This window comes from Penicillium daleae, assembly GCF_028827525.1.
Source record: "Penicillium daleae strain IBT 16125 chromosome Unknown utg000001l_segment0_segment0, whole genome shotgun sequence".
Taxonomy (NCBI): Eukaryota; Fungi; Ascomycota; class Eurotiomycetes; order Eurotiales; family Aspergillaceae; genus Penicillium; species Penicillium daleae.
In genome coordinates this window covers 501,062-518,572 of record NW_026623149.1, presented here as the reverse complement: position 1 = coordinate 518,572, position 17,511 = coordinate 501,062, and the positions used below count along the sequence as shown (strand labels likewise).

The 17,511-nt window shown below is 52.6% G+C and overlaps 5 protein-coding genes across 5 annotated transcripts; 2 read left to right on the top strand and 3 right to left on the bottom strand.

Moving 5' to 3' along the window:
- Window positions 1-1,520: 1,520 nt before the first annotated feature.
- N7458_000170 (uncharacterized protein) lies at window positions 1,521-3,445 on the top strand (the record flags this gene model as incomplete). Its single annotated transcript, XM_056903564.1, has 3 exons — window positions 1,521-2,064; window positions 2,244-2,652; window positions 2,716-3,445. 3 exons carry the CDS (start codon window positions 1,521-1,523, stop codon window positions 3,443-3,445), a joined length of 1,683 nt encoding a protein of 560 aa, XP_056771331.1.
- Window positions 3,446-3,989: 544 nt separating this feature from the next.
- Window positions 3,990-6,274, bottom strand: N7458_000169 (putative MFS transporter Fmp42; the record flags this gene model as incomplete). The annotated part of the gene is made up of 4 exons (XM_056903563.1): window positions 3,990-4,200; window positions 4,223-5,569; window positions 5,624-5,768; window positions 5,866-6,274. The coding sequence occupies 4 exons, from the start codon at window positions 6,272-6,274 to the stop codon at window positions 3,990-3,992; spliced, it is 2,112 nt and encodes a 703-aa protein (XP_056771330.1).
- A 2,567-nt stretch (window positions 6,275-8,841) lies between these two features.
- On the top strand, window positions 8,842-10,942 carry N7458_000168 (Zn(II)2Cys6 transcription factor domain-containing protein; the record flags this gene model as incomplete). The annotated part of the gene is made up of 8 exons (XM_056903562.1): window positions 8,842-8,852; window positions 8,929-8,957; window positions 9,028-9,222; window positions 9,299-9,597; window positions 9,647-9,914; window positions 10,010-10,477; window positions 10,546-10,643; window positions 10,706-10,942. The coding sequence occupies 8 exons, from the start codon at window positions 8,842-8,844 to the stop codon at window positions 10,940-10,942; spliced, it is 1,605 nt and encodes a 534-aa protein (XP_056771329.1).
- Window positions 10,943-11,318: 376 nt separating this feature from the next.
- Window positions 11,319-13,998, bottom strand: N7458_000167 (putative C6 transcription factor (War1); the record flags this gene model as incomplete). The annotated part of the gene is made up of 4 exons (XM_056903561.1): window positions 11,319-11,864; window positions 11,917-12,449; window positions 12,511-12,794; window positions 12,845-13,998. The coding sequence occupies 4 exons, from the start codon at window positions 13,996-13,998 to the stop codon at window positions 11,319-11,321; spliced, it is 2,517 nt and encodes an 838-aa protein (XP_056771328.1).
- A 1,018-nt stretch (window positions 13,999-15,016) lies between these two features.
- On the bottom strand, window positions 15,017-17,255 carry N7458_000166 (phosphatidylinositol-3-phosphate-binding ubiquitin-protein ligase; the record flags this gene model as incomplete). Its single annotated transcript, XM_056903560.1, has 2 exons — window positions 15,017-15,634; window positions 15,711-17,255. 2 exons carry the CDS (start codon window positions 17,253-17,255, stop codon window positions 15,017-15,019), a joined length of 2,163 nt encoding a protein of 720 aa, XP_056771327.1.
- Between the last annotated feature and the right edge of the window lie 256 nt (window positions 17,256-17,511).

The following is a 17,511-nucleotide window of genomic DNA, read 5'->3' as shown; positions in this document are numbered from 1 at the left end:
GGTGATCATTCAAGATGAATAATAGTAATGAGGGAGCGGGAAGTAGTAGACCGCCTCTGCGCCCGCGGATCATTTATCCGCCAGCCAGTCTAGACTGTCCGACGAATAATAAGATCATCCAAGACTTGAACTCCTGTTCATCAGCCATCAGCCATCAGCATAAGCATATTGGGAAATGTGGTCCCGTCGTGGCGGGACGGTGAGGAGGGGGGTCTAGAAAAGCACCCAAGACCAATGGCCTATCCTGGGCGATGGCCTGCATCGACGGTCCGACCAGATGGACTGATGGACCCAATCGAAGCGATGACAGTCGTGAGAGTTCCGTTTTAGCGAACGGAGCGGGCGGAACTGCGTCGCCCTTCGTATTCAGGTCCCAAGCACCTCCCCTCTCGCCCACCTGCAAGCCTCACCTAAGCTTGCCACCCGACCGGGGGCGGAGCAGGGTCCCCTCTGATCGCGGTGGCTGTTGGCTTGCTTTTTTGAGCGCGGGATATAGACGGGGATTGGAGGGGGAGGTGGGGGGGGGATAATGATAATAGGCGAACCTTGGGACTCAAGTAGTCCTCCCGGCAGGGCCAGTGCGAAGGTTGGGCGCTTCCGCGAACTTGGGAAGCGAGGTGGTCCCATCCGGCGCTAAAATGTGATGCTGGGGGGGGGGGTCCCACTGGTGGAGGGTGGAGGGGGAAGAGGAAGCGAACCAGGGAGGTAAGACGGTAAGAGAGGCTGCAAGTCATTTGGCTTTGGGTTTGTTCTTGGAAAGTGACAGGTTGAGTAGCTGGCCAGATGAGTAGATTTGGCAGGTGTTTGATACTGTTCTCCGGCGTCGACCTCGTGGGCTGAGGCCGACTTCTGCTTCTCAGTCGAGACGCGCGGGTCACGGGGTCGGGCCAATCTCCAGCCTGTCACGGCCCAAGTCCACCTGTCAAATTCGTCAAGCTTCCTCATCGTCTTCATGGTCCATCTCGAGCTCGACCTCGAACTCGATTGATTTTACTTCCACTCCCCTCAGTGACGGACTCTCTCGGGGATGTTTCCCCACTTCTCGTTCTGCAGCCGCTGGTCTTTTACCTAAACTGGTCCTGCCAGTCCAGTCGATCAAACTCTTTTAAAAACGAAAAAAAAAAACATAAACAACCCCATTCCCCCTCCGCCTTCCATCTTTCTCTCTTCTCTGGCATTTCATCATGTTCCATCTGCGTCTATAAGGCGAAACCTCTTCCTCCCGTTCCCTCTCCCTCTTATCTCCCCAACTCCTTAAATAACGCCACGCCTGTCATCCGGTGCTTCCTCTGCGATCGCCAATCATTCCTACCCGTTCGAGCCTGACCTGTCACTGTCAAAAGTTACCGCCAACTGTCGACCATCCTCGCGACCACCACCTCCCCCAAAAGTTCCTCCTCTCCCCCTCCTCTTCCCCCCCCCCCCCCAATCGCGCTTAATCGCAGGATGCCGACCCGCCTCCTCTTGCGCTCCAATTCTCGCAACGTTCTGCGCTGGTGATCAGGGATGATCAAAGGGATATGGCGTCCCGAAAGAAACAAAATACCACCCGCAAACGAGACGGGATCCACTTCGTCAATGCCAGGCCATCTTCCGAGACAGAACGACTCAAGGCGCAGCGATTAGTCCGCGCCCACGTTGGAAGATGGATCTCCGATCAAACCAAAGACCGTTCGGCGGCAAATGAACAGTCGTCTATGTCTGCGCCTCGCAATTCTCGACCTTCGATCACTGCTGAGCATGCGGGGCCCTCGTCTTTTCCTATCGTATCTCATCCACTGCCGTATACAGCGCAGCAGACGCTGGTTGTCGGCACGGCTCTTTCGCACCCACCACCGCACGATTGGCCCCGGTCGCCTTTTCCTCCTTCCCATGTGAGCGATAGTAGTGATAGCAGTGGTAGTGACGATGCGAATGAGGTGACGAATTTTGGGGACCCCGTTACGATCGTCCCATGGAACGAGGTGTCTCGCATTGAGCCGCAAATCTCGGGATTCTTGGATCCATTTTCACAACATCCATCAAATTTTGCGCCAGAAATAGTTAATCTTTGCGAATCATATTGTGTGTATTGCCTGAATACCCGAATGTCGACGGTCCACCAACCGAGGAACGAATCATCCGTCTAATACTGACCAAATTCCTAGGTATAACGGTGGTGTGGCCGGGACTTGTTCCTAACTCAGGTAGCCAAGACAAAAAAGCTGGCGAGCTATAGTTCCCGCTTTCACTATCAGATCCAGCTCTCTTCACGGCATTCATGTTTGGATCACTATGCCATCAGCGAGTCCAATGGCTGAAGGGCTGGGTTCCAGGGTCGAGCTTTGGGCCCAAGCAGCAGCGCATTTTACAGCTGTGCGAAATGGAATCAATCAAGTTGATTAGCGAGGCTGTGCAGGATCCTACCCGTGCTGTCAGCGATGCAGTCCTCCTGAGTGTGATTTGTATGGCACATCATCAAGCGCTCGAGGAGAGTCCGGATCAATATCGGAAGACGCCATTTACTCCACCCTTTCAGCGGTTGCAATGGCTTGACGTGTATGGTCACTTGCCCCCGAACATGATCCACATTCATGGGTTGGCCCAGCTGTTGAAAATGCGTGGTGGGTTAAAAAATATCAAACTCCACGGCTTACGTCCGACCATCTGCTTGTAAGTGATAGCCCAGGCAATATTGCAATACCATTGAATCCTCCTTACTAACTCTGCCACCAGCTCGGACATCATGACAGCGAGCTGTTTCTGCATCTCCCCGGGCTTCGAGTTCTGCGGCATCGACGACAGTCGAAGTAACCTCTCCGTCCAAGAACTTCTCGGGTTTGGCCCTTACCACATCGACCACAGTTTCCGCTGGCTCGAACAACTCGGTCTGACCTTCCAAATAGTAGAGGCCATGACCGCCGCAGCCACCTACGTCGACATAATGAAAACCTGCCTGGAAGGCAGCCACGACGTCTCATTACTCTCAGACCAACGCAACCTCACACAATACACCATCCTCTCTGTCCCACCCGCCACGGACACCAAAAAGACCTTCTCCCAACCCATCGACGAAGTAGCCTACGAAGCATGCCGTCTAGCCATGCTCATCTTCGCTGTGGGCGTCGTCTTCCCCATCCCTGCAAATAATACACCCCTACCAAGTCTGGCGCAGAAACTCCAGGCGGTACTGCGTCGTCCGGAAGCGGCTGAGCTGTACACGTCTACGAAGTACTCCGTGCTGTTGATTTGGATGCTCACCATAGGTGGCATTGCTGCCTTTGATAATCCCGCCGAACGCGCGTTCTTTGCTTCCGAGTTGATGGAAATTACTAGTCGTACTGGGTTGACTGCCTGGGCTGATGTGAAACGTGCCATGGACGTGATGCTTTGGTATGATATTGCCTGTGATGAAGCGGGTGAAACGTTCTTCACGGAAGCGCAGAGTTGTTATGTCATTGAATGAGTACCGTCACTGCAACTTTCTGGACGTTGTACCCGAGACTGATCAACCTCTCGCTGCCCCTTCTTCACACCTGACCCTACTGTCATCCCTGTGACTCGATCATATCGATTACATACCTGCGGTGGGCTTGTTCTTCGCAGCCCCTTCAAAAGGTACAGTCGAATCGTTCCTCGTCATCACTTTCTCTATCTTCCGCTCGACATATGGAGAGCCTCATACTCCTTCCTGCATCATGCACTATGTTCTCGGCCCGCTATGCTATATAAACCCTCAAAATCCCGGATTCAGTACATAGTCAGTGCCACCTCTTGTTTTGGATTTCAGTGGAATGTGCCTCTCCGCGCCGACTGCCGACTCACGACCTTCCCTGGTGGAAGCCTTCGCTCCCAACGAGCCGGGTTGGTGCACATTACAGTTAATGCCATTATGAATATAACATCACATTACCGCTATATACACTCCAAGTAGTCTCGAGGAAACACAAGTCAGGATACACCGTCCCAAGTCATACTGTATAACATACTGTACTCCCTCACCCTCCCACTCACGAACCATACCCCCTCTGCCCCTGTGTACCACCCTCACTATCAGCACTACTCAACAGGGGCTCCCGCTCCCAATCTCTAACCGTCACCCCCTGACCTACAACATGACTCTGACTGCGACTCATATTCGCCGTATCCTGCCCTCCACCACCACCAACACCCACAAATACATTCTTCTCCCGCTCTCTACGAATAACAACAGTCTTCCAACTAACAAACACCACCAACACACCACCCACAACCCCAACCAACCCCGTCAACCCAGCATTCACAGGAACAGGATCCCCCCCCAAACCCCCTCAACGTAATCGTATCCAACCCCGCTTGCGCGAAATTGCCCACCCCGGCCAAACAAATAATCAACCCATACACCTTCCCAAACGTCTGGAACCCAAACACCTTCGCCGCATAGTCCGACACAGCGGTATAATAGAATGGTCTGTACAGCACGAAGAGCGCGATATTCGCATATGCCGCGTCCACGCTCCCCTCTATACAACCCAGCACCCCGATCACAGTCGCGACCACGACGAGAATCGCTAGTACGGTGCGTGTTTGGCATTTGTCCAGGAATGTCCCGATGAACGGGATCGATACTAGGCCGCCCGTGGGTAGGCAGATGTCGAAGATGGTGTTTATGTGGGCGGCTTGTGTGGGGGAGTGTAGGAGGTAGGTGTATTGGGAGCGGAGGGTGGCCACGAAGTAGTTTATGCGAAGCATCATTAGGATGGTGAAGGCGGTTATTAGAGTGAACCACGGGGTGCGGAGTTGGGAGAGCGCGCTGTGGCCGTGAAGGACGCCCCAGACGCCGCTGTTGTGGGTGTTTGGTTGGGGCTGGGGTTGGAGAGGTAGTTTTGGTGGTTTGGGGGATTGGCCACGGGGTATGTGGTGTAACGGACTTGCTGGGCGAAGCGAAGAATTGAAGACTGAATCGTTGATTCCTGCTGCCGAGACTATGGAGGCGGTGCCGTCGTCGAGGAGGTCTGTGATTTTGTTGACGATGTTTTGGCGGTGTTCGCGGCGGATGTTGCGTTGGCGTTCGCCTTCGTTGCGGTCGTGGATGCGGTCGCTGACGCGGTCGTGGAGTTCGTCGATGACTTGGGCTTCGGCTTGTTGGACGAGTTCGCCGGCTGTTTTATAGGATGTTGACGGCATTATTGCGAGTTGGATGGCGATGATGAATATGGGGACTACGAGGTATGATAGGAAGAATGTTCGGGTTGAGATGAGGCCGTTTGTGGTCTCGTTGAGAAGCCGGAAGATTAGGAAGAGCGCGCTGGATGCGTCGAATGCCCCGGTTAGCATTGAGAGAATTAGTCCGGACCGTTTGGGGAATGTATTTGATAGTTGGAAGGAGGAGATGAAGACGAATGGTCCGCCGAGGGAGAGAAGGAGGTATCCCGGGATGTATCCGTCAAAGGGTAATTGCTTTGCCATGGCGAACAAGGTAGCACCGGTGGCTAGGCAGATGCTCCCAATGATGCCGCACACGCGGGGACCGTATGCATCTAGGATGGTTCCGACGGGTAGAGCTGAGACGTTGGTTACAACGGCGGCAATAGTAAACATCAAGTTCAACCTGGGAGACAACGTTAGCAAGTGCTGAAAATTAACTCTATGGTGTGGTTCATACTTGATTTCCTGCCCATCGCACACCGTAACATCGTTATCAAGCTCCTCCTGGGAGCAAAGATTACGATATACATGCTCCCTGATAAGGACGGGCTTTAACGCCGCAAAGCCGAATACCACGCCGGCCGCGAGAAAGCAGTAAAGAACTGCTAAACATACCTGGACTGATAATACCACATTAGCAACCACGCACCGAACATGCTCTCCAGAGCTCGACTGCTCAACTGCTCGACTTCGGCATACCGATTCGTCGTGCAGGGCTCACTTCAAACGCGCCCCGCGTCTCCGACAACCAGGGTGGCTCCTTGTGCAGCACTGCCACAGGAGGCGTTGGCGGTATTCCTATTCCCCGCTCCGATTCCGCACGCGTCTCCCGCGTCGTCGTGGGGGAGAGACCCAGAGAGCCCAGCAGCGAGGGACGATCGTCGCGATCATCGACTGCGCTCTCGCTCCATCCAGGCCCCGCATATGGATTGAAATTGAGTCTGCTATACGTGGAGGGGAAGGAAGATGCTATCGAGGCGTCGTCGGGGAGATCCTGGTAGCTGTCGGAGTCGGTGTCTGACTGGGGCTCGTCCGTTCGGCCCCGTAGGAAAGCTGCGGCTGGAGCGCGCTCCCATCCTTCGAGGAAGGAGATGCGTGGGAGGGACATGGCAAAAGGGACTCTGGATTATACGGTCATGGTCATTAGAGTTGGAAAAAGAGAATTCATTGTGTTTTGAGGATTGGACTTTGGATTTTGGAGGTAAAGCTAGTAGAGATAAGATGATGATGCGAAATGATGTGACGATGGGTTGGTTGGTCAAGATTTCCTTGTTTTGGCGATAAGCTCCTGCCAGTCACCTGATCGTGATCACGTTTTGATGGACAACACAACGACCATGTCTGTTTTGACATCTTGGACATCTGATGAATATCTGTTGATGCTGGATCATTGTTTAAAGAGGTTATATTCTGCAAGTTTCGCTACTGTTGGCATTGCTGTCGAATCCCAAACTCTCTTGCTGCAAACCCCCCCCCCCCCCACCCAGTCGATCCCCTGAAATACGTACACATACCCTTTCGAGTTTGACTTCGGCACGTATCGCTGAAAGAGGCAGCTCGATTTCTCGGCATCTACTGCATCCCCACATCATCCACGGACGAACGCTCCTTGACTTGGGAAGAGGACTGACTAATAGTGAATGTACTGCCCTGGCCCTCCTGGCGGATACCGTAATTACCTTTTTTTGTCTGCAACCGCGGCCTCGGGGAGATTATTAGCAGTATTAACGACTCACTCCCAGCGCTCGTGGGAAACCCAATAATAATAATAATAATAAAAATGCTCGAATCATATCGTCGGCTTCCATCCCTCCTCGTGTTTCGGGGACTCCCCTCAACCGCTCAAACTCTCACAGCCGCCCCTCCTCTCCCCCCCCTGGGTCCATCCCAAGATCGGCAGGGTTCGACGGGTCCGGAGTAGTTACGCCATCCAATTCCACGGGTCCAAGGTCCAACGAAATGAATCCCGAAGCAAATCGCAGACGGTGCCGAATTTCTTTTCTGGTTCTTTTCGTTGTTCTTCTGGATATGCCCCCACAGTCTGCGGGATTTGTCAGGCACCAGATAGCTAATCCCGGCGTCCCCGATCCAATAGTACGATTCTTGAGTCGTGTGTGGACATTTTCCCCTGGGGCTTGATTGACTTTTACAAAGTACTCTACTGGAAAGTCTGGGAGTTTTTGTTTGATTGCAACCATCTTCGACATCGCCACATGGTCGTTGGACCCTCTTAGCATCCGAGGAAGCGTCTGGCCGAGAAAGAACTGGCCATTCTGCGGTGTTGATCCTGAACAGAGCACCCCGGTGAAGCTGCAAAACAGGAAAAGTGGACGGAAGCTGCGGCACTAGTGTTTCCACCGTCCAAAAGCTTGATGATGGACTGATGCAGACTGATGAGCGGTTCACCATTCAAAAGTTTACCAACAATTCTATTTTTTTTTGTTTAATTTGGCTCGGGACTAACCTAACCAACAGCTTATGACAGCGGTAAAATGGGAGAGTCTTGGGATGACTGGATAACTAACTCCTGCCTAGTTGAATGCCATGAGCTATCTTACTCATGTGCCAGTCAGCTTATAAATGCCATATGTCCGCCACAATGCCTTGAAGTTCGGAGACTTTTCCGTGGCGTTCTTTCCTATGATTGGATCCCTGGTGCCCAGCTTGGTCTATTACCAAGACAGAAGTACTAAAGTGACAAGACTGACGCGCAACGGCCAGTAGTAGTCTGGCACAGAGGAGCCCTGGTCGTGTCCACATACTTTCTGGCAGTCAAAAAAAAAAAGTAGAAATACGAATGCGAACGGGTGTCTCAAATCTCAATATACAGAGTAAGACGTCCTGTGCACACTCTTAACACCACGGCATCCTCTCCCACTCTCACCATACCATTTACTATTGAAATGGCCGTATGTATGCAGTATGAAGATCTACGAGAATCACGCAAACTCGCTTGTTCTTACCGCTTCAGCGCCCGGGTTCCCGAAGCCAGCTGTGCTATCTCGGCCAGAACTCTACACCTTAAAATCTTGCTCATTCGGGCAAGGATCGGTTTTGATCGGGGGGAAATAATAGCACAAACTTTGTTTAGGACTCGTGGGGTGCGTGTGCCGTCCAACCAAAACCAGCAGGAGAATGTCAAAACAGCGGCTCGGTGGGGAGCGTTGCACCTGGCGTGGATTATTGACGCTGGGCCACGTCTGCAGTAATCCTGGAGGAGGCTAGGAGCCATTTGCCATCTGACAGACTCACAGTCCAGTCCATTCGAAATACCCACTCGTCCGGCGCCTTTGCTCCTCTTCCTGCCGAGCTAATCTCCAACAGCCCAGCTCGATGTCTGGTTGTACTCCAAAATTGTTTGCGCAATGGTCATGATGATCTACCCATAAACCAACCAGCTTGTCTGATTTTTTTATGGATCATGCTGAAAGTGGAATGGAATGGAAAAAAAGGACGCCCCCCCCCACTCTCTCTCCGCGTAGCCGCGATTGCTGAATTTAGCCTCGAAAGGCTCCATCAAACACTTCCCCATGGTAGATAATTTTGATAGGTTCCGATTCAGGGAAAGGTCCTTGGTCTATATCTATCTAGTGTCCTCGGGTCTGGGATACCGAGTATGTTTTCTTTCTGGAAACTTTCCCAGTTTGTCCTCGTTCTCGCCCCCGTTGCTGCGTAATGAGGGGATGGTCAGTCATTTTTTCTCGACACTGTTTGTGAAGGTTGCAGAGAAGAAGACACTTACTGACAATGATACTACTCTAGCCTCACCTGTCGGCTGCGCCATCTGAAATGTATGCCATGATATGCACAGGATCTATATTCCATTTTTGGGGTGGGACACCAACTAACTAGTCTTTCTAGGTGACAAAACTGGAGCAAAATGTATGCGCTGCCAAAGATCTGGCCGGGAATGCATCCCTGCGCCTGGAAAGTCGGAGGAGCTTTCTTTTCGCCATGGCCAGAATCCATCCTTACGCGGAAAGGGACCCCCGAGGTACGGGGAGAGTGATTTGACCTTCCCGGATGACCAAATCTGGGTGGAATCTTCCTCCGAATGTATGTGACAGCGGTGTAGCCATGCTTTTCTCCTGGAAGAAACCAAGACAGCCGGTTTTTTAACTTCCCACTACAGACTCCTTCAAAGATGAAACCGACCAGACGGCCGCTGAGTATCATGTTATCCCAGTGACAGGCCATTCAGCCTCAAGATCACCATCTGAAGCCCGATCTACACCATCATCCATCATGGATCCCTCTCTGCCAGGTGCGAGTACTTCGGTGCCTTTCTACATCGCAGACTCACGAGGGGGTTCTCGTTCTACCTCTGCGCATTCTCCTCAATCATCCAGTACGCCCGTGTCCACGCCCAGACTGGCCAATGTCAACGAAGCCTATCTGCTTCGACATTTCCAACGACACCTCGCACCATGGGTAAGCAATCTCCCTTGTGCGCGATCCGTGCGCATTGCTGACAGCTTAGCTTGATGCCGGTGATCCCGAGAGACACTTTTCCGCGGATGTAGCGGGGCGAGCCAGTGAATCTCCTCTCCTTTTGTACGCCTGTCTAGCTGTGTCGGCATGTCATCTTTCCAGAACGGCAAATACCATCTCGCCCGATGTCGCAGATAGCTATCATGAGCGTTGTGTCTCGATCATGCTTCCGGTACTTGACAAGCCGGAGTTTGAAATCGGCATCGACATTCTACTAAGTTCGACCGTGATCCTCCGCTTCTTCGAACAGATCTCCTGTATGAACCCCCTCGACCCTTAGACCCTTGATACACTATCCACCCCACGCTAGCAAGCTCCAAGAGAACACCTGCTGACTTATCCCATCATCAAGCCCACACACCCTCCAACGACCCACAGCGTCATCTCCTCGCAGGCTCCGTCTATATCAGTTCACATGTAGACTGCGCTATCTCCGGCGGCCTCGCATCAGCCTCGTTCTGGGTCTTCGTGATCCAAGACATCCAGTTCGCTCTTACGTACCAAAAATGTCTTCGGCTCACGTTTGCACCGTTCGACGACCGCCTGCGAGGGTGGTGGGTCGCCAAGCCGGTCCTTAGCGACGGCGACTGGGTCAACCGGGCGATCTGGATCCTTGCTGAGACCATTGACTTTTGCTATAATGTCTCGGGCAACAATTATGGGGGCCATTTAGGGGTCGCGGGGGAGAATGTGCTCAAGCAGCGGATTCGGGATTGGGAGGTTGGGAGGCCCGATACATTTGTCCCGTTGCATGTTTCGCCGCCGGATCATAGGGCGGGAAAGCCTTTTCCTGTGGTTTGGTATACGACGCTTTGGCATTGTAAGTGCTGTGAAACGTCGTGTTGAGATTGCGGCGAGTCCTTGCTAATCGATGTGGTCTTGGGGCAGCTACCGCGGTGCAACATGTGTGTCTCGCCAAAGCATTGATGCTAATCCGCGAATACGAAGTATACGATTACACCCTCGAGCAGCGTACCAAAGTCAAGGTATGATTCAGAATTCAGGTATTCCACCTCTTAGAAATCTCAACTTACACTCTTCCCTCCAGGAACAAATATCAGAGAACCTGAACTACCTATTCGGCATAGCCTTTTCGGCAGACGACGAGCCGTCCCTGCGGATCATGGCTTGCCACGCACTCTGCGCTTGCAGCGCATGGATAGATGATCCCCTTGCGCAGAACTTGTTGTTTGATCTGCTGCGTCGGACGGAGAGGGATAATGGGTGGCCGTGGGCGTATGTTGAGCAACGAATTCTTCATGCGTGGCAGCAAAATTCACGATAAAACAAATAGATTATATACCCTTTTGATATTGGATTGCGAATGATACCACGGAGCGATTACGAGATGCTCCAATATTCTTACAGTTTGGTCTCTTATTTCGAGGAATTATGAGTCAGTAGAGGTTTACAGATGAAACCACAATTAAGCAGTGCGGGATTATACGGTAGATCCGTCGTCCCATTCGAGATGCTAGATCGACATGACCGGTTCGAGGCATTCTGGATAATTCTATGACTTGAGAATGTTCAATCACCAAGATCTGGTGTTAATTTAACAACCTAGCTCTATTCAAAAGAGGGTATACAAAGCTATTAACAAAGCTAAATCGAACCACCAAGCAACCCAAACGACCAAGTGCACCATCAGCAACTCCAATCTATAACTGCAAATCCCCATCAAAAGCAAACGGAAAAGCAAACAACCCCTCGTCCATCATAGTCCCCAACGCGAACAAATTATCCGTATCAAAGGTGACATCCATGCCTACCTCAGGTGCCATACCCATTGGCTGAGAGAGAGAAAGTCCCATACTCGACATATCGGGGTATCCCGCCTGGCTGGCCCCAGTCGAGGATTGCATACCGGCGTATCCCTGAGTTGGATCGGGGTTTGTAAATGATGGGTAATATCCCGGACCGGTGTTTCCGGGGATAGAGGGGGAGAAGGAGGGTGTGGAGGTCCAGGGTGTTGTTGATAGGGTTTGGTCTGATTTTGAGGACATTCGGCTGAGCGGGTTTGGGGGATTTGTAGTCCCATAGGTTGAGGGTCCTGGTTGTTGGCTTGGATTTTGTCTATATATTGATGGTGTGTAGATTTTTTCTTGGCCGGAGCGAGATTGGGATGCTGTGGATGGAGTGCGATTCGCTGGATCGCCCATTGCAACTTCACTCAGTAGATGCAGGGGCGTGGTTCCTTGCTGAGTCTTGAGAGAGGTAAGTAAAGGGTTCTTCAGAGCGGTGGAGGGTCAGACATACTGCTTGTTTATCACTTGGTGTGTCCGATTGTACTTCCGTGCCGAAAATCTCTCGCAATGCCGGTCCATTCTCTCTCTTCTTCAGGAACCAATTGCGCAGCATCATGATTATATTCCCAAACTTTGATGCCGCCCTGCCACCATCGTGTGCCGCGGCAGCACGATAGTGAGTAATGACTTTGTCCAGATAATATTCAATCTTGAGGCTATTCATATCAATCACCTTTCCGATGTGGGTGTTTGATGCCACCAGTAGCGAATAGATTTTAATCAGGCTGACCACTGGGTAAGACGTTCGGGCTAGAGCCACTGTCGGCAAGCAAATGAGACGGTCTGGCTCGATGCTGCAGATAATGTCTAGAGCTTGGTGGATCGAATGAATGCAAGTGCTGATTGCATCGATGAGCGGGGCAAGAACTGATGTGGGGAGATCATTACTGGATGAGTTTGGTAGCGTGGTCTGTCTGTAATCAACACTCATCGCGCTTTCATGGACGAACAGATTGATGACGTGATATGTATGGGCCAGTGTCACTGAGGAGGCGTGTCAATAACATCAATATTCCAAACTCTTCCGGATGACAAGCGAACTTACGACTATAAGCCTCCTCGGGAACCTCCCTCCTCCATTGGGCCAGCTGGTTTGAGAATCCCTTGACCGCGTACCGAATTTTGCTGTCTGCAAAAGTGACGATAGATTGGGGATCATCGGTGGTGAGCTGTGTGCTAGACTCTTCTATGATCTGCCCAAGTCTGGCCCACCAAATAATCTTCTTGTCGGAGGGAAGAGCATCAGGGTGGTTTTCCAACGTGTGCAGGCACTCTTCCATATATGGCTGCCACCTTACAAGATGCATCCTCCGCAAAGCCGTAGATACTCTGACGAAGATCAGTGAACCGTCAGCTAACAGGAAAGGCGGGAAACTTACTGAACCGACATGAAATAACAGCCAACCCAGGTACGCTTCGCTTCGGGCCCATTAATATCAGAGGCCGAGCCCATGGGCTTTTTGAGAAGAACTTCTCGTAACCGACTGAACGGCCTATCCTCGCCTCCCGTCCGCCGGTTGAGCCCAATATCCATAGCCACGATCACGGCGAAATGAACGAGTTGGTAGAACTTTAATTCTTCAAGATTGTCCGGAGGCATGTACCAGATCGCGAGGACAATCAACGCTTGAATAAGCTCAAGAGACTTCTCGCCTTTCACGACCATGCGATCCGCAACCATGCGATAGACATCATCCAGCAGCTTGAGTTGTATATCCTTTTTAAACGGTCCGATAGCAACGGCGAGAATAGCGAGAAACAAGGTCGGTCTCTCTCGTCGCACAAAACCCATCGTCGTCCCCGGTAGAAAGACCACCATGGGCATCTCTGGTGCCATCTTCGTGACATAGCGCTCAAAAGCTGCCTGTGCAGACTCGACATCCACTAAACCTCTATCAATCACATCAACGAATTCATTATCCGCCTTAGACTGTGCTGCCTCTTCAGCCGAAGGAACACGCCATTGTCGAGACATAGACTGTTGCTGCGGTAATTTCTCCGCAGACGGACTACCCTGTCGAGGATACTGTGATACCAAAAGCCCATCATGGTTGCGCTTATTCCCCGGCAAATTCGTATCATCCCGCAGCCACCGCCGACCAGGCAGTTCAGGAGAATGAGAAGAAGAGCCATGTGTGGCAGACGGCTCCATTCCAAACGCACTACGATGCGATGCCTGCAGGGTAGCCGTCAACGCGTCGATCTTGCGCTCCAGCTCCGTGACCCGGCTATCCGTCTTCTTCTGACGTTTCCGCGTGGGCTCGGTGACGACGCACGCGCGTCCGGCTTTGGCGCATCGCTTGCAAGAGCCATCTGGATGGGATGGGTCCGGATCACACCGGACCTTGAGTTGGCGACAGGGCTCGCAAGCGCGCGGCCGTTTGATGTCTAGATGCGGCTCTTCGGAAGTGCTGGAAGCGCCGGCGGGGTGTGGCCCCAGACCGAAATGCTCCCGGTCGGTTGGGGATACACCATAGGCGCTGTGCGACTCGCTGGGGATATGTGAAGGGGGTTCCGGGTAGTCGGAGCCCATGTTGAATTCTTGTCGGCGGTCCGGCAGGTATAAAGACCGATCTTTGATGACCCCGTCTGTTGCGGCGTCCCACAGGCAGATTTGTTGCCTGCAGGAACGCGATGACGAATTGATCAGGGGATGGTTCTTGATAAGTGGTAGCCTTCAAAAAGACCACACAGATCCCTTGCAGTAACCTTCTTTCCCAGCAATAGACCTTTTCCTCTCGTTCAACCTGTTCGTAGCGATCTCCCTATGTCGATTTCTCAGCGCCTCACTGGGGAACACACGGAGAACGGTGGATGCAAACACCGACCGCCGACCTGGAGAGGTAGGTAAGACGCCGTAGAGTCGCACAACAAGGCGGGTGGCTGAAAGAGATCGTGGCACTTGTGAGACAAGCGCCGAAGAGAGACAACAATACAGCCTAGCTTGTTTCGATTCTAAGCGGCCTTGTACGACAGAACTTGTTGGGTCCTCAACTTGGTGATGGTCATTAGCGTCGGCCGATGGCCCCCTCAGTGTTGTTGCACGTGACCAGACTCTATACGAAGGTGACAGAAGCGAACTTGATCCGATAGATTGGCCTTAATTCATCCCAAATGGATTATTCAACCCAAGGCCACTTGCACATATGGTAGTTATGTCCACAGGACTACTATACAGAGGAAATATATTCATGTGACCCGACGTGGTCTCAACTTGGGTATGCCACCACATACAACGGGTACTCCTCTATAGATAGTGTACAGTACATGTCGCTGTTCTATGCGAGCTACGCTATTGAATAGGTTTCAAAGAAAAGGGATCATGGTCTCGTTGTTGGGGGTATCTATCAGGAAAAGCTAATCACACAAGCAGAAAATCAGATACCCCCCATGTATCGCTGTTGGCAAAAAAAGAAAGAAAGAAAGAAAGAAACGAAAGAAAGGAAAAAGAAAAGGGGAAAGGAAGACACTCCGCAGGTCATGGCCTGAAATCCACTGAAAATGCTCTCTCCAATCATCCCGACAGGAGAACAGCAACTTCCCAGATCACCTTAGCCCTGGTGAGTAGGGCACACCACTTTCCGAGTGAACCAGTCCACAATGCACTCCTTGTGGAACTTGCAGAAGCAGTTAAGGCGGGCCAGGCTCTGCCCAACCTCATACTCCTCCATGCAGATCTGGCATTCAGCCACGGTGCCGTCCTCAGCGAGGCAGTCCTTCTCAGTCGCCGTGAACGGCAGCATACGGGTGGCTGCGGGCGACGGGCGTGGCGAGGGTGGAGGCTGGCGGGGGTCCACGTGCTCGGGTTCGGCGTGGACGGGCGGGGCGCTATAGCCGGCGATGCACTCGCGGACGTGCTCTTCGCGGGTGTCCTGGGTATGCTCATTGCTGAGCGCTGGGAATTGCCGTCCGCAGACGGGGCAGAGGTCCTCCTCCAAGACTTGGGGGCGGGGCCGGGCAGCGACGGCGACGGCGACGGCGACGGCGGCAGACAGGTCTGCGGCGGAAGTGGTACCAGCCATACGGCTTCGGTCCCCCGTGCTGGGACTGAAGCTTGCCATGGCGCCAGAGACAGATCTGCGGGCCGGGCGGCCGAGTCCTTGCAGAACCGCGGGCTGGTCGTTGGCCCCGACGGTTCGTCGTTCCTGGCGAGAGGGGGCGCTCTCGCGCTATATTCATCAATATACCAGATTAGTCTAAGGATTTCATCAAGTAGCCACATGGCAGAGTGGAATAGAAGCTTACCACAATCCGGGACGTGTTGATTCCCATGGAGGAGGTCAACGAATGAGTGGATCGATGGCCGTGTGCTCGCGGAGATCCGTACCCCAGGGGATTGGGATTTGGATCAGGGACGCAGGGGTTGCAGAGGCGGACTTTCTCACCACCTCCAAGGGCAGGGTTGATCGAGGAGCTGAAAGGATCAGAATCGTCGCCGGTTAGGTCAACGAAGGGAGTGTGAGAGGTAGGAGATGATTCAGGATGTGAGGTGGGAGTATCAGGAGGGCGGACGATAAACTGCCTAGGAATGACTATTGAGTGAGGCGAACAGCTCGCACATACAACTCTGCCACACTTCCGGCAATGGTGTTTCCGATACCAGAAACTAAACACAGTGCCACAGATCGGGCAACTCGTTACTTCCGCATCAGGCTGCCATCTCGGCGTATCAAGATCTTGATACTCGGGATATCTGTCGTATCGTCGGTCGTTATTATCGACCCTGGCTCGAGAAGCTTCTCCTATGCTCGCAGAAAAGACCCTCCTCTCTGGCGCAGCAACCCTGCGCTCTGGTCTCCATCCGAAATTTTCGATATTTCTCTCGCCATTCGCTGTGAAACTGGACGAGTTCAAGGTATTTGCCCTAGTATGTGTTCGCCACATGTCACCCTCGACTCCAGGTATTGGAATGATTGTTGACCGAGAGGTATCAGATCCTCGATTCCTGTACGCGCCGCCGACATGCTGTCCGAGAAAATGTGGATGCAAGTTCTCCTCAATGTGGCTCGATCGGGCACTGCGGCTTGAGCCTTGCGAAGACCGCCGAGGTTGCGGATCCCATGGAAGAGGTCGACGGCCTATATTGTCATTCGAATTCGTCAAGATATCCGCTTCCGCGGCTGCTTCCGGCGCACGTGACATGGACGAGGCGCCGCTGGACAAGAATGTATGCCTTGAGTTGTCTGCCCTTGGATCCAGTGGCCGCCTGGAGCTGATTCTCGTTGGAAGAGGCTCATGATCACCAGCATATAATGGATTCGACAACCTCCGAAAAGATGAGCTTCCTGCAAATGGTCCGTGCACAGCATCTCCGCGATCGATCGATGAATGCCGGCCATCATCGGATGGTGAAGATGTGATATCTATCGCTGTTGCATATGAAGAGCCTGGTGCCTTTGAATTGGTGCTTCGCGAAGCCGGCATGATCATGGAGACAGATCGATGAGGTAATGCCGCATTTGCGTTACCCTCCGGCCGAATTGCACCCCCAGAACGAGTTCGCTGAAGTCTGGAAGCATCCCCATTGCTTGTTAACCGGCGCTTTCGATCTCGTGCGTGCACATGGTTATTCAAGATATCTTGTTCAGAACCAAGCATGGGACCACTCTCGGAAGAGGTCGGCATATGTACGGCCGCTCCGCCTGTCGGCCTGCCAGTTGGCGGGCCCATGTTTGCGGTATGGTCGGCAGCCGACACATCATAAATGCCTGCACTGGCGATGAAGTCGTCTTCTAACCGCACCCGACCTGTCATGGAGGTATCCGAAGATGCAGTGCTGGAGCCGGACATGACGAGGTCCTTTCGATGACTTTCTGAATGTTTCACCGGATGCAATGCAATTATTGCTCTAGCATGGGCAACAGGACCAGCCTTAGCCAGCGTGCATGCTTCTAATCATGAACGCAGCACAGGGTTATTCGATGCCAGGTACTAAGCGTTCAAAAAAGCCGACTTGCTCGGAGGCGAATGAAGGGGCTATCGATAACGCCAGAGAGGTTCTGAACTCTTGAAGATGGCCGGAGAAACTGTTGCTCGCTTGATTGCT